Genomic DNA, 21,616 nt, shown 5'->3' on the forward strand with positions numbered 1-21,616 from the left:
GGACGTAGAATAAAAATTGCAAAAAGTAGGGCGAAGTTTCACAAGTTTTGGTAGAGGATAGCCTTGGTTTGCGTGAAAATTTCTGAAAAATTCTCCCGAAATTGTTTTTTCCTAAAATTCCATGTAAGAATATCCACTGAATTCCGGATACAACGCAACAAATTTTAGGTCAAACGGATGAGTATTCACGCATGAAAAGAATCAAACAGTTTCACACAAACGAACCTTCCTAGCCCTGGCAGTGAACAATAAAAACTTTATTGCCAGTTTAGTGGGACGAATATGGGGCTCAAATCTCAACCAAAACTCAATAAACACAGTGGCGAATGTCTGGTAAAAATTTCAGACCAAAAAACTCAAGGAGTAAGGCGTAGTAAATCCCAGACCGAGAGTGAACAACACTGGTTTTTCGAAAACAAAACGTCCTGGCTTTTCTTCCCCGTATACTCTTTTAGTGATTGCTTTATGGACGTGCCTCCTTACCTGGGCGCAAACAACATATGAAAGTACTTATGTGAATTTTTTTTCAGCGCAATACGGACGCAGAATTAAAATTGCAGAAAGTATGGCGAAATTTCAGAAGTTTTGGTAGAGCTTGGTTTACATGAAATTTTCTGAAAAATTCTCCCGAAATAGTTTTTTCCTAAAATTCCACATAAGAATCTCCACTGAATTCAGGACAAAACGCGACAAATTTCAAGTCAAACGGATGAGTATTAACACACGAAAAGAATCAAACAGTTTCACACAAACGAACCTTCCTTTCAGCCCTTGCAGTTATCAATAAAAAGTTTATTGTCAGTCCCGTGGGACGAATCTGGAGCTCAAATCTAAGCCAAAACTCAATAAACACAATGGCGAACGTCTGGTAAAAATTTCAGACCAAAAGATCCAAGGAGTAAGGCATAGTAAGTCCCAGTTGAGAGTGAACAAAACTGGTTTTCCGAAAACAAAACGTCCTGACTTTTCTGCCCTGTATATTCTTTTAGTGATTCCTTTATGGACGTGCCTCCTTACCTGGGAGCAAAAACCATATGAAACTACTTGTGTGAATTTTTTCGGTGCAATACGGACTTAAAATAAAAATTGCAGAAAGTATGGCGAAATTTCACAAGTTTTGGTAGAGGATAGTCTTGATTTGCATGACAAAGTCGGAAAAATTATTCTCTCGAAATAGTTTTTTCCTGAAATTCCACGTAAGAATCTGCACTGAATTCGGGACAAAACGCGACAAATTTCAGGTCAAACGGATGAGTATTCATCCACGAAAAAAATCAAACAGTTTCACACAAACGAAGTTGTGATCAATAAAAACGTTATTTCCAGGCTTGTGGGAAAAATCTGGGGCTCAAATCTCATCCAAAACTCAATAGACAAAATGACGAACGTCTGGTAAAAATTTCAGACCAAAACACCCAAGGAGTAAGGCGTAGTAAGTCCCAGACCGAGAGTGAACAAAACTGGTTTTTCGAAAACAAACCGTCTTGGGTTTTCTTCCCCGTATATTCTTTTAGTGATTCCTTTATCGACGTGCCTCCTTACTAGGGTGCAAACAACATATGAAAGTACTTGTGTGAATTTTTTCCGCGCAATACGGACGCAGAATAAAAATTGAAGAAAGTAGGGCGAAATGAGTATTCACACACGAATAAATTAAACAGTTTCACATAAACGAACCTTCCTTTCAGCGCTAACATTGATCAATAAAAAGTTTATTGTCAATCGTGTGGGACGAATCTGGGGCTCAAATATCAGCCAAAACTCAATAGACACAGTGACGGACGTATTGTAAAAATTTCAGACCAAAACACCCAAGGAGTAAGGTGTAGTAAGTCCCAGACCGAGAGTGAACTAGTAAGGCGTAGTAATTAAAAACTATAAAATAAATATTTAACTTTTATTTAACTTTATAAGGAATAATTTAAAATGCTTATATAAATCATTTTTTTTTATTTTAAATTGCTGTGGATTTCTACTTGCTTTTTTGACGGGATCATAGAAAATCTAGGCATAATTTTGAAAATAAAATTTAACCCTTTTTTGCATAAACATGCGAACTTATAAAAAAGTATGATAATGAAAAAATGTTTTGTTAATGCAATAGCAAAACATAATAATAATATCATTTCAGAAAACTTTGGCACCAATTCCCATTCTACTGCTAGACGAATAAAAACCATCGACTCTGAATGTGAAACCATTGACCATCCATTTACAGATATACAGAACCACTAAGAAGTCAACCACTACACTTTTAGTGGTAATATTGGAGTTGCTTTTCAAGTATACGAGTATATATGTGATAATTAAGTATAGCGTTTTAATTGTCATAATAATTTTTTTCTTAACATTTTTTTTTTATCAACAAAGAATAAATTAATCAATTATGTGGATACTAAGGGTGTGCCTAAATTCTTATAAAAAAATGCTAAAATTGCAACAGCATAAACAAACACAGTCTACGATTTTCTGTTATTTCTTAGTCTACGTTTTATATATACAGAAATTATTATATGTATAGATGAAATTCTGTATTTTGTACTAGATTCTGTGTATATAGAACCTTTTAGTTTCAGACAACATCAACAAGAAAGTTAAGAAGTTGATATTACAATAAAAATCAAAATTTTCCAATGATCAAAATTTGTGGAAAATTCTCTAAATCCACGCACGCGTAATAATGGTTTTGCCACAGATTTTCCACGATCAAAAATCCCTGGGTAATTTGCTAGTAGGAACCACATGACAATATCAAGCCAAAGCAATAAGAATAGGAACAGTTTGAGGGACCAACTTGTAGAACCACATAGCCACATACCAACAACATAAACCAAACCAAATCCTCTAATAGAGTCACAACCACACCATGGAAATCAAATCAAGTTCAGCACTAAAGGAATCACTTCAATCAAGCACAACACAACACAACAGGATCCTAAGCCAACATGCAAAACGTAATAATCTCTTTTCCTTTTTCAGGTAACAAAAATGCTAAAAGGCAAATAGAGAGAGGCTACCCAATTTCAAGGCTCAAATCATATTTAAAAAACATCAAGGGATAAAAGTATTACTTACAAATAACAATTCAAAATTACTGCCAAACCAAACTTTCTATACTAGCTAATTTTATCATACTAGCTAATTTCTATGTACTGAGAAACAGGAAGTAAACTTGTACATGCCACTTGAACCTACAATACATGATCATCTTTTCGAGTTTGAAATATAATAATATTTCTTATAATTTGGGTATGAACTAATGTCAATTCAACAATACTTGTTATTCCAGGATAGTAGCACCAACAAAACCTATTGTATTACAATACTTAGCCATGAACTAAAACCAAATGTAGTCCTAAACTAGCAGAAAACATAATGTGACAACATACCAGCAAGAATCGTAAGAATATCAATAAGGAAAAACTGGTGTAAGTTACTTGTTCTCACATTGATATGTTTGTTGAGCTTGTTGTTCAATCTAGTACAAACAACCATTAAAAATGAATTATATCATATCAAAACTGAATTATAGTAACTAATACAAGAAACTTAAGTTCAAAACCTTTAAAAATAAAAAGAGGGTCAATCAAACCATGAAAAGTAATCAAACTACATGTTTGGCACTTCAAAAAAATGGAAATGAAAAATAGAAAGGGTTAAAAGAGATAATCGATTCCAGGGAACAGCAATCCACTTCCATATATATACATCTTCAATACAAGTAATAGAACAACCTTCATATATTTCTCTAATGTCATAAACACTCTAGGGTACCCCAAAACAAATAGAAATATTTCTACATACCTATTCTATCTATGAATATTAGTATTGTTTGTTCGAGAGAAACACAATAGGGTGGTGGGGGATAATGAGGTCTAGGGATAATAATATTGTTAGAGTTGTATCTATTGGATCTAAAGATTCTAAAAAAACTAGTAGAAGGAATTGTAGAAGCCACTTGGATTGGATAATAACAAATTATGTTGATAAGTGTCTTCTTTGCCCAAATCTAAGCTAGAAAAGGAAAATAATGCAACTAATACTAAGACATCGATGAAAAGGACTAAAGGATTGTAAGAACCAAAATTGGGCACATGAAACTTCATTAGACTTCATTAGTTTAACTACATGAAACTTGAACAATATGAAAGGATAAAGCATTTTATGGACCCTAAGTCAGAATATTATTCAAATACAAGGAGTGTATCTTATTTAACATTTAAATCGCAACACAATGTTACACATGAGTAACATTAGCAATACTCTAAGATTATTTGCATTGATAAAAAAAAGGCATTGAAACTAGAGACATAAGGTAATAAAATGAGATAGTGCATTGTCATACCTAATTTTTTTCTTCCCAAAGTTCCTCTAGCTCTTATGCCTACGCAATGACACGAGGGCTTGAGGGCTTAATGACTTGAGGCCTCAACAGCGTAAGACTTTAATGATGTGAGGCCTCGACAACATGATTGGTAACTTTTTTACACACTCCGTTGTTAGAAGTAATAATTTGTCTCTAAAAACGGATATTAAACTCACAAAGAATAATTGAATAATCAAGTAAAAGATTTAAAACAAAATAATAAAAATTTGTTGATAGTTGTTATGATGACAATATTAATAAGAAAACAAGTCAAAGTGTTTGTTGTTTCAATTGGAAAAATAGAAATTAGATTTCATATTTATCATTCTTTTGTATTTTGATTAAAAATAAATTTTTTTATAATTAATAAAGTTAAGTTTGTGAAAAAAAAATTCTTATTCGAACTGGCCCATATATGTTACTTCTTATGCAAGACAAAAATAAGCCCACACTCCTAATGCAAAACAGCCAACCCAACCCACATTTCGCAGATCAAGCGCAGGACTGGGTTTACACCAACCCAGACGTTAGATTATTAGTTAATTAGTTAACTTGTTTGGTTGTTAGCTAGAAGTATAAAAATCGAATTCTCTAACACATTGTAAAAGTCTTCATATCATTTGTGTTGCAATTAGGTTTGTTAATAAAAATTCTTACTCGGAATCACAGTTTCTCAAAAAATTTATATTTTGCAAAGATTTCCCAACTTTAAATGCTGGGTTTAGAATACCAAACATCTGGTTACGGTCATAATCAAAAACATATAATGTGAAGTGCAAAACAGTGATACAGAACAAAAATACATTCCGAACACATAACATCAATTAAAAGCCACAGAAAATTTACTTACATATTGAAACTCAACTTAAACAGTGAGAATAGAAGCATGCACAGAATTTATACAATCACCTGACAGGGTGACAAGTCAAGCACATCTTATAAATGCAGTAAAAATTTGCGATTCACGTTAAAAAAAAGGTGGGTGTTGATCCACTGGACTCGAATCAGGAACAACCAAAACATCTTCTAAAAGAAAAAAAACTAGATGGTTGCGGATCTGCATCAGCTTCTGGTTTCTTTTGAGGAAGCTGCTTAAAAAATGCCTTCACCGCTCCTGCCACTCCATCCTCACTTTCCATGGCCTTAGCAAGATCAATTGCACGTTTCTTTACCTGAAATTATATTAAGCAAATGTAAAGGCTATCTTTAGCTATAACACACCCAAGAACAAAAAATTCCACTAAGTTTGCATTGCTTGGAAGAACACCTAAAAAGTTAAAGTTTCCTTCATTTGCAGCCTAACTTTAAACCCGATTACGATTACCCCTTCCGAGGAATATAAAACAAATAAGTTAAGCATAAAACGGAGTTTGACATAAACTTAAGATGCACTGCGGTCCCAAGTTTTCTAAGGCATTCAAGAGCAGTAAGCTGTGCGGGAGTCACATGACGAGAGAAGGCACGTGCCCGCCCAAACACTTGCGGTGGCTTCAGGCAGATCAGTTGCCAATGCAGGGTGTGCCAAAGATTTGGTGGGGATGCGCAGTACTTATCACTAACGAAGAAAGGAAGAGAGGACTGAATTGTCATCTTCTAAATTTAGGGATTACGTTAGTTGTATTATTATTCTTGTTTATAAACAGAGTATCATATACGTGCTCATAACACCAATTCCTATAAATCTTTCTATATGCTTGGGTTCTTCGAGTAGTCATGCTGATACGTAACCAGAGATACCATATAATAGGACCTGCTACCATCTCTAACTCACCTTTAAATCATTAAGTTTGTGAGTATTTTTTTCTTATATATTATTCATTTCACTCATCTCTATCCAATAACTCCACACTTAAATTCCTCATAATCTCCCCTCGAAAGTAAGAGTTTCTCAACAGACAGCAGTAATTGTAATTGTTGAGTTCTTGAGGAGATAACAAGTAGAAATGGTATATATCATAAAAATGTTCATAGGTATTTTGTATATGTTGACGTCAATTTATTTGATTTTGCTCCATACCATAAAAATGTTCATTCTAATGACTCCCAAATGCACCTTGTGAAACACCCAGGCAACACTACATATTGCCTTTAATTCTGTCTTTCGTGAGAGGACTCAATATACTGAGGTGGATTGTCATTTCATAAAAGAAAAACTGGAATTTGGAGACATCACCACTAGATTTGTCAACTCTAGTGAACAATTGGTTGATATATTAACCAAGTCTCTTAGAAGACCAATGATTGACTATATTTGCAAAATGTTGAGTACATACGATCTATATGCTCCAGCTTGAGGAGTGTTATAATTATAGAAAAAAGAAGCTAATCCTATATATCCAGAAAAATTGCTATAGTTATAGAAATAAAAAGTTGATCCTACAATATCAGGAAAATCTAGATTACATGTATTAATAGGAACTTTTTTATCTCTTCCCATATGTGATATATTTGTCATTATTTCTTGTATTAATTTTTTTTTTCTGAATATAAATAAAGCACATGTGTTGCCTTAGAAACATATAGTTTCAACTTAATGTTTCTATCCTCCCTAGATTTTAATAGTCACCAACATCAGTCAAAAAGTACTTCCAATGGAGATATAGGAATAGTGAAAAAACATTGGATGAGGGAGGCAAATGATGATAACTAGGGAAGTTATAGATTGAAAGAGGGATCAAAAATAAAATACATAGTTTTACAAACAACAATGGGAAAATCATATGCAGACTCAAGTGGGGTGAAAATTAGTACAAAAGGCTAGAGCAGAACACTAGTTACCTAAACTTTTTGTAAGGTGCACATCATTTGGTACAAAACGCAAATGGAGTTATTAAGTGTTAGAGATTCTACATTGACTAGAAATATGGCTAAATTATAATATATAAGTGAGTGCAAACCTTACATTAGATGTAAGTCGATTTTATGAGGTTAAATTAAATTTAAAGTTCACTTTCTAAGAATAAGTAAAAGAGGACAAGGATTGGGTGGCTTGACTGGAAGACAACTTAAAAAACCAACCCACAACATAGAAGAAAGGAGAAACACATGCGAAAGCAATGGAGAAACACATTAGCCACAATAGCCCTTCTTTTGAAGAGTGGGGGAACTATGAAACATTTATTGCATGAGTAAAATATTTAACAAGATCTAAGTAACACAGACGAGACTGGTGGTGCCAAAAACACAGGGACTAGATGGTGAGACTACAAGGAGTTTCAAACTTTATCTAATCAAATGAATATGATTCATTTACCAACTTGAAACAGAGCACAGCTGAATATCTGGATATGATTGGCTTGATACAAAGCCCGAAATGGTACATGTATTGAGGTACAAGTAACAAGAAAAATAGGAAAAAGTTATCCTAAATGTAGGAATTAGATATTCTATAATACAACAAGCTTTCCTAAATATAGCAATCCTTATACACAAGCATTATAGGAAATAAAAACAGAACATAATCTACACTAATCTCCAAAAATCTCTAAAGTTGTATACTATTTTGTATTTACTAAAAAGCATACAGTTCAACAATATAAATACCATTTTAAACTTGTTTTAGAGGTCCAAAAGTTAATCGAGATATCAATTTTGAGTATTTCTCACGGTAGACATTAGGAGAACATTTCATATATTATACATAAACTATACTTTCATATTGCTTGTTGAGTTTAGCATCAATATTTACTTTTATAACTTGTGTAGAAAACTTACAAGAGTAAATATTTGTGCATATATTTTTGTTATGTCATGAAACTTATATTTACCTTAGGATCTAGCATAAATTTTATTGCACCAACCAACTTGGGAAGCGAAAACTCATCAACTGGGATAGGTGGAGGACCAACTCCTCTGGCATGTACTCTATCACCCCAAAATGGTTGATCACCAAAAAAAGGAACTATCGTTGTTGGGCACTACCAAAAAAATACCCATATAAAAAACATTATCAGAAGACATGATAATATTACAAAGCAACTAATTTCTTACAGCAGCTTTAAGCCCTGCAGCTGTTGTTCCAGCACCCCCGTGATGAACCTGCAAAAAATGGGTAAAACTACAAGAATAATAATTTGCAAATAGATAATTCACACAAGATTTTATTGATAAATATACTGATGTAACCTGACCCTCTACATACATGCAGCCCTAAAATCAGTAACATTCTCCCAAATTTTGGAATTCAATGAATTACTCAAGTTAAGAATCATTCAGCATGTCCTATCTTTAATCAAAAGCAAGAATGCTAGAGTGTAATTGTACTAACTGCAATCATAGCTAGGTTAGCACCACAGTCAGTATCAATCATCTGCAACATTCGCAATATATTATCAAAAAGAATAAACAAAAACAAGATGTGGGACCAAACTAAACCCATCAACAAGAACCTAAACAAAGATTTCATAGCCAAGCATATGACAAGAGGTAATTATGGAGATTGGGCAATCAAATGATGTGCAAATAATAACTATTGGAGATCTCATTTCGACTAGAGATAAAGACATTTTATAGTATATAAATGGGTGCAAACCTCACCTTATAAGTCGGTTTTATAAGGTTGAGTTAGGGTTAAAGTCCACTTCTTATTATGGTAAGAGTTTATTTAGAGTCTTTGTTGAGCTTATCAGTCCACCCGCTATTGGGCCGCTTTCGAATCACCCATAAATATATAGTCACAACACGAGTGGTCAGGTCTCGATGTGAGGGTATGTGTTGAAGATCCTACATCGACTAGAGATAAGAACATTTCATGGTATATAAGTGGGTACAAACCTCACCTTATAAGCCAGTTTTATAAAGTTGACTTGGCTTAAAGTCCACTTCTTAATAGTAACAAATAATGCAATTGTTAGTAAAGCAGTAGTTTTAATGATTGAAACTGAATTTCTATCTATGTGTTGTTTACCAAGTCTATCCTTGGATTACCTAAACTGTGGAAGATGTAACATTTATTAAAATTTTCATCTTGAGTCACACAATGAGATTGTCCATTTTCAATTCATTGAATTGCTTTCCTTGATCCAACAAGATTTTCCTCCACTATTGTAATGCTCAAAAGATTTAAGCAATTGAAGAAAGGATTCCAAAAGATGGTGATTAGTGATCAATGGTCTTCTTACAAGGAAGATGACGTTGGAAACACAAAATTTGGAAAGGATACTTTATTAGATAATAATTGGTGGGATAAGGTGGATTATGTAGATGTTCCTAGAAGAACCAATATGAAAGTTTCTTCTCTTAATCTATTGTACGGAATGTGGGGTTCAACTATAGAAAAGGTGAAAAAGGTCATATATGATTGAGGGAAAGGAAGGTCATATGTTATGAAGTGGTTAATTCCATATTAATTGATGGATCGACTAAGAATATTACAGCACTTGATTGTCTAGCTCATTCTTTAAATCCAAGTTAAAATATAAAATAAAAAAAATATTTAAATATTTATAAATATATTTATTATATTATAATAAAATGAAAAATTAAAACGAAAATATTATATGATTAATAAAATAAAATCAAAATTAATTTAAATTATGGTAATATGTGTTTTATATTAGAAAAACTAAATATTAAAATAAAATAAATTAGTTTAAATTCTTGTAAGTTATTTTAATATATTTTTATTCTGATTTTTTTTTTTGCTTACTAAAGTTTATAATAATTTTTATTTTAATTTAAAAATTAAAATTAATTTTTACTTTAATTTACACTTTCTAGAAAGTTATTCTTTCCATTTAATTTTTATTAAAATTATTTTCCAAACAAAAGCATATACAACTACATCTATTCTATCACATCAATCAACTCTGCTACAAATTTTTCACTTATTTTCTCTCAGTTCAAACAATCTCACTTTTTTTCTTTTCTTTTCTACTCTCCCCTCAATCCAAACAACAGTTTAAAATTTCAGTAGAACTATGACCTTTTATTCTAATAATTCAATGTGACTTTTACTACTAGGAAATATTTAGTTTTTCGAGAATTTAAAGTTTGAAAAGTATGTTTATCGTGCTTAACTTACCTTTTAAAAGATAAGATTCTTAAGAATGGTTTAGCCAGTTTTCCTGCAAACCGCATTCTCATGTGGGGTGGGAATCAAACAATGGTAAATTAAAATAAAAGTATTACAGAAAAAAAAAAAAATCATATAACTCTATTTCAATAATTTAATGCACAACAAATTAAGGATTTTAGTAAAGATAGCATATTACTCTCTGATCTTCAAAAAAATCATATAAATATTCCTAAAAATATTTCCAACCAACCCAACAAAATTTAGTCATCCCTAAGAATCATAATTCACAGGGTTCATGGGAATAATAATTTTCGAGTATCAAAAAATTTCCCTGGTACCAAACACCCTCTAAGAATAACTAGATAGTCTTACCACTGCCTTGCAATGCAAGAAAAGCCAATCATGAGGGCAATTATCCAATAAGTATATTGAGTCCTTTGGTTCTGCCACTGGAAAGAAAAATATGTTGTTGAAAAAAACATAAAACTATCAAACTATTCCAACAAAAAAACAAAAACTAGAAATATTCTTACAATTCCCAAGACCTCCCCATCCTTTATTGATTATGCCTCTCTGTCCAGTGGACTCCAATGCATCTACAATTACTTGTGTCATCTTTTTTGGTTCTTGAACAGGCTGTTATAGGAAATGAGAGAGTAGAAATCAGATTAAAATAATTATTGATTTTTTTAGAAAAAAAAAATTGATAAGGAGAAGGATAAAAATGGGGATAAGATATCCTCCACAAGAAAATAATGAAAGATGTAACAGAATTTTGAATTGTGAGTTCATCCACCACAAATTCGGCTTTAACTATAATCACAATTAATTACACAAGGATACAATCATTAAGAATTCCTCAATACTAATAGCCATACAAGATTTTTAACTTTCCCTATTTAATGTTACAATCTTTAATGATATAAAATTATAACAAAACAAAACATAGAAACGAGGTTAAGATATCCTCACAGTAAAACTATTAAACGAGAAACTTACGCCAAAAAACACGAAGCTAAAAGAAGTTAGATTAGAAAACAAAAAAGGAAGACTCTTACTGAATAGTTAATGGCTTTGTTTCCTGCACCCACTTAATTGCTACCAGCACCCCCACAACTTTTAAAAAAATGTCCGTTCTACCCTTGGTGTTTTATTTGAATGTTGGATCCTCCTTCCTTATGTTTTCTTCTGTGGTGGCTGGTGTTGGAAGCGATTTGAAGTTGGATAGACTCCACTGGGTGGAAAAGGTAAGAATGAGTATGATAAATGGAGTTTTCATTTATTTTAATGGCTGTTCCACATGTTTCCGGATCATCAATTCTGAAATAGAGGTTTCCTATTGAAGGAAAAGATACTCTGTCTGCGGATTGGTGTTTCCAAAACGTGAATTTTTATTTCCAAGTAGAACATTTCAGAGTAGTGAAAGTAGTGTTCTAGAATGACTATTCTGGAAACTTTTCAGAACAACCTTTCCGGAGCAAGTACGCCTAATCCAGAACATTCAGAATGCATTCCAGATTGGTAAATCAAAATGTAAGTACGTAATCCAGAAAGTGTATTTGAAAACCCATTTTTTATGTTCTGGAACACGTATTCCTAAAGTCAAAAATATGTATTCTGAATTGGACATTCTGGAAAACAGATATTGTATACCAGAGTACCTTTTTTTTACTTCCAGACTACATGTTCGGACATAAAAATATTTAGTTCTATTTTATATTTCTTCACACTTAACATTTGATTTTGTCAAATTTAGTATGGATGAAGACTTTGACACGAGTATATTAGACAAAGTTAACATGTTCCCAAATGTTGAAATGGACTATGATTTCTCTTTTAATACAATGCATAATGAATGTATGCAACAAAATTGTAGTAATGCATTAACAATGCATCAAGTAAATGCAATGCTCTTAAAATCGATAGTAAAATCGCAAACTCATGCAAGTATGGAGGAGGAACAAAGGTGGATCGCAAGCAAGACGGATCATAGCAAGTATGCGATGTTGCTCGCTTAATCGGGGATCATGGGTCTTGTCGATCCTTCTTGTCTTCTGATGCTAGGGTTTGACAGCCCATTACTAATTAAAAACAACCGACCCAACCGATGATAAGGCCCAATACTCATTACCTTTTTTCATCGCAAATTGGAACCCACGAGGCACATGTGGAGTTTCACGAGTCACAACCATCGCTCCCAGCCTTCCCAATCCCCAACTCTCACCTCTTTTATTATCCTTCTTGCTTCTTTTTGTTTTGCTCATCACTTTGCTCCTTTTGCTATCGTGCTTGCCAATCTATTCCTTTGAATGTTCTTATGCTCGATGCTCAATTTTGCTTAGATTTAAAAGGGATAAAAATGGCATCAAGTGGTTTAGGTGAGAGTCTTAGAAGAGGAACTGGAATTAGAGCATCCTGCATTTAGTCATTGTTTTTCTATTGATAGGAAAGCAGAAAATGTGAAATATAAATATTGTGAGAAAGTATTAAAAAGTGGGATTTATTGATTAAAGCATCATCTAGCAGGGATTTCAAAGGATGTTGGAGCATGTATAACAATTCCTGAAGATGTTAAAAAACTAATGTTAGATGTGGTTTTTGTGTTGCAACAAAATTTGATTACAAGTTCAATATCTAGAGAAGGCTTATGGGATAGTAGTATGGGTGATTCAAAAAAGGCTAGAAAAAGACTAAGTCAAGAAGAGAGTTAAGAGTCATCAAGTATTTTCAAGATAAGGGGCACTCAAACTACTATCAATGTTATTTTCAAGAAACATGGGAGGGAGGATGCATGCCAAGAAATTGTTTTTCTTTTTTTCTTGCAACAATATTATTCCGTTTAATATAAGAAAGAGTGGAGAGTTTAGGAGGATGCTTGAGTTGGTTGTCAAACATGATATCGGATTTTAGCCATCATCATACCATGAAATTAGGGTGAAATATTTGAAGCAACAAGTTGAAAGACCAATCTAATCTTGGAAGAACATAAACTATTTTTGAAGAAAAATTGGTGCGCAATAACGACAAATGGATAAATTGATAGGAGTAGAAGGACTGTACATAATTTTCTGGTAAATAGTCCAAAGGAGAATGACGTTTTGAAGTCTCCTGACGTTTCTGACATATGCAAGAAAACTAAAAAAGAAATTGGATGATGGAGTTGAGGAGGTTGGGGAAGATAATGTCATCGAAATTGTAATCGATAATGCAGCAAATTACAAAGAAATTGAAGAATTTAATGTTGCAAGATTTTGACAAGAAAATACCACTCCGTCGTGACACAACAGCCAATGGTAAGAAAATTACAATTTAAATCTATTCAAGAATTGGGCTTATTTCTTTATCGCACAAATATACTAGACGGGTAGATTTGATAAGACCGGTCAATACTCATTTTGCCACTTGTTATTTGACTTAGGGATGCTTGAATAAAAATAAAGGATCACTTATTGGATGTTCGCATCCAAGGAGTGGCAATCTAGTCAATTTGTAAAGACTAGTGATGGGTTTGTGGAAAATTTGATATTTGAAAAATATTTCGAATTGCATGACGCGTGTTTTCCCCTAATTAAGGTGTTGTACATGGTGGATTCAAATGAGAATGGGATTTATTTATGAAGAAATGGATATTGCTAAAGGGAATAAACAAAGTTTTTTTGATGGAGTTAGTAAAAGGTAATATAATAACTAATTACCTTTCACTTATATTTGATTTTCTAATTTATTTTTTTAGAATAATAAACTTGATTAGAGATTAATTTATTTATTTTTATCTTACTTAGCTACACTCCCCTTTTGGGAAATCATTGATCAATGTGCATTCAAAACCAAAACTCCATCATAATGGTGGGAATCGTATGGTGATGAACATCCAGAAATACAAAGATTTGCAATTAGAGTATTGAGTTTAACTTCTAGTTCATCCAGTAGTAAGCATAACTCGAATGTTATTTTATAAAATTGATTTTATAACTATTTTTTAGAAGCTAGTATGATGTGTTAATTAATTTTATAATTATTTAGGTCCACATCAATAAAAAAATCGTTTATAGCAAAAGACCATGAATGATGTGGTGTTTGTGATGGCTAATTCAAGACAATGATTTTGGACAATTCCATGCACCTTAAAGGCGAGAGGAAAATGTCCCTTGAGATTAAGGTGCATGGAATTGTCCAAAATCATGTGACTTGGTGCTTTATGAGTGCATACTTGGTTAAACACCTCCCAATGCCTTGCACTTACAACACAGTACCAAAATTATGTCAAACCAAAAGTTGCAACTTCACATTGTCATTAACAAACTCATGAAACCTTCTTCGCCTCCTACCATTAAAAACCTCCTTGCCATGGTTTTCCTAATGTTGTTCGCCTCCTACCTTTAAAAACCTCCTTGCCATGGTTTTCCTAATGTTGTCCATTTGGTGAGTGTCCTATCTTTCTAAAGCTTTGTGTTGTACATTTAGCTTAACTTTCTCTATTTGATTATGTAAACATGCTAACAGCTAGGCCTTTTGGAGGAAGGTCTTAACATATTGCTTTGCACAGTTCGTTCCGTTTAGTGCATATTTTCATAAGGCACACTTTGTGTGGGGGTTCACCAAGTAACAACTTTTTTGCCATCTACCCAACATGTGAAGCCTTTAAATTGCAATTGTGTTCGCTAATGTTTAGGAGTCATGTATTCTTTTCTTCATCATATAATATATATGATTGATGGCTTTGACATGTAATGGTCTAACATAAAAGATTATGCTTGCAAGCACAATCAATTATGTGTGCCTCACATAATCATGATTATGTCAAGGCACATAATAAATTATAATTATGTGTCTCACATAGTCATGATTATGTGCCTTAGCATAATTGATTATGTTGAGTCATATCCTATACCTCCTTATTTCTCTACAAAATATGAGAATTTTGTTATTTAAAATGACTACATGTCACAATCACATGGGATGCATCTATCCTTGGTCATGACTAATCTTACCAAAGAAAAAAATTAATTTGAATGAGCGTACAAATTTGACATATATTTTGGACACACTTTGATGTAGTGAAACTGGTGAATTCCTTTAAGAAAGTGTTCATGATGGATAGTACTCACAAAACTAACAGGTATAGGATGCCCTTACTTTAAATTGTTGTTGTAACCTCCATTAGGATGACCTTTTTCATTGCATTTCTCTTATTGGCATCTGAAAGTGAAAAGAACTTTGTGTGGGCCCTTGAAACACATAAATGGTTGTTTTTTAGAGTTGATTCCCCCCTAGGGTCTTAGTCAGTGATAGAAATATTGTTCAAATGAATGTAATAAAGATTTTGTTTCGATAAACTTTGAATCTTGTCACTTTCACATTAAAAATATTGTGAAAGCAAAGTGTAAAATGTCATTCAATCCAAGAGAGGAGTGAGATGAAGTCATGGATGCTTGGGGAAGTGTTATGATTTTCCCAAAAGTTGGAACATGTTTCTAGATTGGTCATTTCGGAACACATTTTCGGAATTCTCAATCCGCAACATTTATCTAGAATCACCAATCTGGGAGGTTTTCAAAATAACGAATTTGAAATGTTAAAAGAAACTATTCGCACCGGTAGTGTAGCGATAGCTATGAGGCGTCGATCAACATATTTTTTTCCTTTTTTGAAGGATTTGATAATTACAAAAGATTTTATTACTACAAATAGACTTGATGAAAATGTAAATGGTGTTAGATAGTTGGCTTTGGAAGAATGTAAGTGCATGCTTAAAAGTTGTTGCCCCTCTTATGGTGGTCCTTCGGTTGGTGGATTCGGATGCAAAACCCGCAATGGGACTCATATGAGGAGATGGATAGCACAAAAGAGAAGATTAAATGCAACTTTAATAATATCAAAAAAAAGGTAACATTTCTAAACTTTTTTCATTCTAAATTTAAGTACTAGTTTATGTAATTATTTCTAGTTATGAACCTATTTAGAAAATCATTGATCATAAATGGGATAATCAGCTTCAAAGGCCCTTGCATGCAATTGCCTATTACCTAAACCCCCACTTGCACTACGAACCAACTTTTAGAAATGATGATGATAATAGTGGGAAATGTTTGGGGATGGAACACTAGAATTAAAGAATTTTGTTGTTCGAGTTGTGAGTTTGACTTGTAGTTTTTCAAGTGAGAATAAGTGGAGCTCATTTGAAATGGTAATTCAATTTCAGGAAGTTATTTAAGGTTTTTAATTTTCTTGATTTGATTTATATATTTACTTAAGTTTCATATTTAAATATAGGTTCATACAAAAAGAAGAAATTGTTTGCATCCGAAAAAGATTAATGACTTGGTTTAAGTGATGAATAACTTGGAAGTTGAAATACAAACAAATTAGAAAAATTGTTGCTCTCACATTTGATGACATTGAGTCTGATGATGAATGGATAACTGAAGAATGAGGAAGAAGAATTTGAAGATGGTGATCATGATCTTAGGGACGATTTCATTAGAGGATTAGATGAATGATACTTATAAACTTGAGAACATTTGTGTTGTTTTAGTTATTTAATTATTATGTTATCACTTTGAGAACTAACATTTTGTTGGTGTATTATATGAACTTACTTATTTCAATATTGTGGAATTTGTATCCTGAATAGTTATGTTTTTTTTATTGAATTTTTATATAAAATAAACTCATATGAGTCTAAGATTCGAGTTTAAACCTCCCATGAGTCTTCATAGACTCTAGATTCTGATAACCTTGATTGTTATCAATTAAAGAATTTTTTTTTTTCCTTACATAGTTAAAGTCTTCCTTTATTGAAGATTAAGCATATAGTGATTTATTGTCAAGATATATATATACTACTAGTACAGAGTTAAATACCCATTCAATCATTCTTTATTTAACCAAATATTCAACTCCATTTATAATAACATTTGGTGATAATTTGTATTTCATATTTTGGTGTGATATATCTTCTGGAACCTTCACATAATCACTACTAGATGGAAGTTATAAACACTACTTTTCGAGCAATGACCTTCACATCAACAAAGATTCAATTATACACTTTAAAATTGCTAGGCTAAAGAGTTGATGCATACTTCCAACATTTACGTTTAGCATTCAAAAATATGTGAAAAGATAATTATATAATGAAAGGAAAAAAAGACTCACCAAGCTACCAAATCCAATGTAAATAGGATTGTCACCATCTCCAAGCCATTTTACAAGGGACTCGGGTGGTTCATAGTTTGACGCAAGATCAAGAAAGCAAAATCCTACTACATCAATTTTGGGTCCCCAATCTGTAAAGCGAAAAAAATTAGATTCTTTAAACAAGAATCAAGTAACAAAAGATAGTATAGGTGTATATTTTAAGATCCTTTTATTGATTAGACGAATGATAAATCAGAAAATAAATTATTGTGATAAATTATGGAAATAAGGTGCAAATATTTTAAAATTAGGAATATCTACATTGTATGTGTTATTAACATGTTTATTATTCACGTATCATATCTTTACTATTAGAAGATGCCATATCTACTTTACTTAGTGTATTGATTATGTTTTCTCAAATATAAATAAAGCACCTTTGCTATATAAAAAACACATGGGTTCAATTCAATGTTTCTTTATCTCTTATAATTTAGCAAGGTATGTAAAGCCTTTCTAAAAATAGTGTCGGCCCAATAGACTCACTATCTTAGAAGAAATTCTTTCTAGCAAACTATTCTACCATGCTCTCTAGCACTATTCTGGCATCATCACCAAAGACTTTCCGACGAGTTTTTGGCCAACCTACCTTTGCTCTGACAAGCATGAGGTTAGGATCATGTCAAGTTGATCTATCCTATCACACAATCATCAAAATGAACCACCCATTCGTGCACCCTTACGCATGTCATCTTTCTCAACTCCACAACTCCCACCAGTGTAGGATGGCACATGCAATAATGCCTAACAACTGGCCTACCAATTGTTCAAAAACACAAACTTGTCGCAGTGGTACTACCCAACCCTTCCCATCTGTTACTCTTGACTTTGTTCTTTATGTCCATAATTGCCCATTTAATTTACTTTTGTCAATAGATTGACCAAATCCTATTACATTATCTTCACATTCACTAAAAATAATATTACCTTGCAAAATTTAATATCAGGTATCATATGTCAGTCACATAGCCTTTACCATCCCTCTTTATCACTATCATGTGCATTTTAAATCTCTCTAATGATGATTCACGCATAATTAGGACATCCCAAGTTGACAAATTTGCAGAAGATGGTACCAAAGTTCAAACATATGTCAACTTTGAATTCTAAGAATGTCAGTTAGAGAAACATATTTTCTAGCCCTTTTCTAATAGATTAAACAAACAAGTTTTGTCTCCTTTTTCTTTAGTTCATTTTGATATTTGGGATCCTTCTCATACTATTACTCCTTATGGTTCTAAATATTTTGCTACCTTTATCGATAACTATTGTCGATGTAGTTGGATTTTATTAATGAAAAATCGATCCAAAGTGTTTTGTATTTCTAAGTGTTTTGTATTTCTAAAACTTTTTCTAATGAAATCAAAACACAATGTGATGCAAATTAGGCAAGATTACTAATGTTCGATACTCAACCACAGTGTATTGTTTATCGAACGGAGAAAATATTTCTTGGAAAAGCCATAAACAAAGTGTAGTTAATCGATCTAGAGCTAGAGCAGAATAACGAGCTATGGCTTTGCTTGGTTTATGCAACTTCATCAAAGTTATACTTTTGTGAGGTTTAGCAAGTAAAACTATATTCTGGTAACCAAGCATTTCTTCACATTGGCTCTAACCTAATGTTCCATAAGATGACTAACCATATGGAAGTTCCATGGTTAAAGTTATAAAGTTCCCTTTATTTTCACTTTGATAACATACAATTCACTTCATAATTGATGTGTAGTCACTTATATGGAGGCGCTTTCCATCTTTAAGCAAATACATCGAATAACTTTTCTTGCTGAATGCCATCTATTAAGGCCATTTCTTGCTTTATATCTATGTATTTGCTTAAAGATATATTGGAGGTGCTTTCCATCTTTAAGCAAATAAATCAATGGATAAATCGTAATTTAACTCCACCATTAAGGTTGTCTGAATTGTCTAGGTTGTTGAATTTCTCACTTTCACTAATTACCTCAACCAATTAGGCACCCTACATGTAATTTTTCCTCTGCTCCACAAAAGTGGTATTCTTGAGTGTAAGTATAGTCATATTATTGAGTTAGGACTTTCTCTCCTTTTTCAAGTGTCTCTTCTTCTCTCCTTTTAGGATCATGGCTTTTTGATAGTGTGGGATGCTTAGTGGAATATTTAAGCTTTGGTTCCTCCCCCCATTATTACTAGCTTTTGAGGGTGAGTCCCCCAAGTGCTTGGATACTTATCACTTGGCATCAAAGCTAGTTGTTGATGTCTTAGAAAGGGATAAAAGGTTTTGATAGATGAAGGATTTTATCCAAGAGAATTGAGTGAAGTGTCACCAAAGGAAATGTTGTAGAGTGAAACTCGTCGAGATGTAGGCTCTTAGGGGCAATGTTATGATAGAAACTAAACTTGGGTATCATGGGGTTCCATAAGTCCCATATTGAGTAGTATGGGATGCTCAATGGAATATTTAAGTGTGTTTCTCTCTTCATTTTATAGCGAGCTTTTATAGGGTGGGTTTTCCATGTGCTTGGGTACTTGTCAATTGGCATCAAAACTGGTTGACGATGTCTTGGAAAGGACTTCAAAGGTTTATGATCGGTGAAAAGTTCTCACCAACGAGGTAGTTCAGTGAAGTGTTGTAGATCGAAATTCGTTGAGACGTCAGTTCTTAAGGGGGAAATTGCGTATTATAGGATACGCAAATCCCACATTGGGTAGTATGGGATGCTTAGTGGAGTATTTAAGTGTTTGGTTCCCACCCGCTCTTAATTGCTAACTTTTGAGGTTGGGTTCCCCAAGTGCTTAGGTACTTGTCAATTGCCATCATAATTGGTTGTCGATGTCTCATAAAACAGCTACCTACGAAGGATTCTGACCTACAAGGGAGTTGAGTGAAGTGTCACTGAGTAGCGTGTTGTAGAGTGAAATTCGTCAAGATGTAGGAACTTAGGTGTCATGGGGTACCCAAGTCCCACATCAAGTAGTGTGGGATGCTTGGTGGAGTATTTAAGTGTTTGGTTATCCCCCCTTATTAGCTAGAGGGTGGGTTACCAATTTCTTTTTCTTATCGCATATCTCAAACAAACTTCCCTAAGCTGCCATTAAGCTTAGATGTTTCTTGGACTAAGTCATTTGAAAGCTTTTCATTTGTGCTTGTTTTCCATACCTTTGTCCACACCACTCACATAAGCTTGAATTAAGATCTCATGAGTATTCATTCTTTGGCTATTCCACCTTCTTCAAAGGTTGGAAATGTTTATCTTCTTCTCAGGAAATATACAAAACTAAATGATGTAAACCTTAGAAGGTTGGAAGGATCTTGATCACCTCAAAAGTGTTGGAGAAAAAGAAGCTTGAGGAAGCATGTAACCATGGTGATTTAAATTCGTTTTCCACCAAAAACCCATGAAAAACATGTAGATCAAGGATATTTTGCAAAGAAATTAAAAAATGGATTGAAACTTGCAAATGGACAAGAACATGCCACCTTCAATGAAGCATAAGTGCAAAAAGATTCACCACTTGAGAAAGCTTCTCAAGATAAGAACCAAAATAAAAGTAGAGAACTTTCAAAGTAAACTTACAAAGGAGAATTTCATTCAGTCTTCAAGGTGTGTTTACAAATGGAGGAGACTCCTTTTTAGAAGTAGGAATTCGTCCAAGGAATGGAAAGGCAACAAAAATTAGTTAATTTTTACCAATCAAGAGTTAACTCCACTATTCTTGATTAGCACATGATAATCCCTTGAAATTGGGGAGTGCACATGGCTAGTTCCTTGAATCTAGGGAGATGAAATGATTACGTTTGGAAAAGCAATGATGACTCTTGGAGAAGTCAGATGTGAGGCACCTAACTAGTCTCCAATGGACACAAGACTCTTGAAATGAAAGGGTCAATTGGAAGAGTCAAACTACCTCTTGTGCACTTGAAAGTGACATGTGGTAGTTTAGAAGCTCCAAAAGACACTTTAACTTCAAGAGTGCATGAATTTTGTCCAAGCTCTCTGTCAAATTCAAAACATGAGGTTCTAACTTCTCTCAAGTTCATCTAAAGACATGTC

General features: G+C 33.1%; 1 protein-coding gene across 10 annotated transcripts in view; it reads right to left on the bottom strand.

Annotated features, from left to right (window-relative positions):
• Positions 1–5,166: 5,166 nt before the first annotated feature.
• SGT (UDP-Glycosyltransferase superfamily protein) overlaps positions 5,167–21,616 on the bottom strand; it is a 34,331-nt gene continuing 17,881 nt past the window's right edge. For 7 of the 10 annotated variants that reach the window (XM_068621559.1, XM_068621561.1, XM_068621560.1 and 4 more), the window contains exons 9-14: positions 17,541–17,671; positions 10,916–11,018; positions 10,755–10,831; positions 8,357–8,404; positions 8,134–8,283; positions 5,167–5,538 (exon numbers count right to left, since the gene is read on the bottom strand). In XM_068621559.1, the coding sequence (XP_068477660.1) occupies positions 5,371–5,538; positions 8,134–8,283; positions 8,357–8,404; positions 10,755–10,831; positions 10,916–11,018; positions 17,541–17,671 (677 nt within the window). In that variant the 3' untranslated portion in view covers positions 5,167–5,370. Of the gene's footprint in view, positions 5,539–8,133; positions 8,284–8,356; positions 8,424–10,754; positions 10,832–10,915; positions 11,019–11,440; positions 11,617–17,540; positions 17,672–21,616 lie in introns of all 10 variants that reach the window. The other 3 variants (XR_016516200.1, XR_016516201.1, XR_011082049.1) reach the window with 3 other exon arrangements.

This window comes from Phaseolus vulgaris, chromosome 10 (genome assembly GCF_051622355.1).
Source record: "Phaseolus vulgaris cultivar YP4 chromosome 10, ASM5162235v1, whole genome shotgun sequence".
In the NCBI taxonomy this organism is placed as follows: domain Eukaryota; kingdom Viridiplantae; phylum Streptophyta; class Magnoliopsida; order Fabales; family Fabaceae; genus Phaseolus; species Phaseolus vulgaris.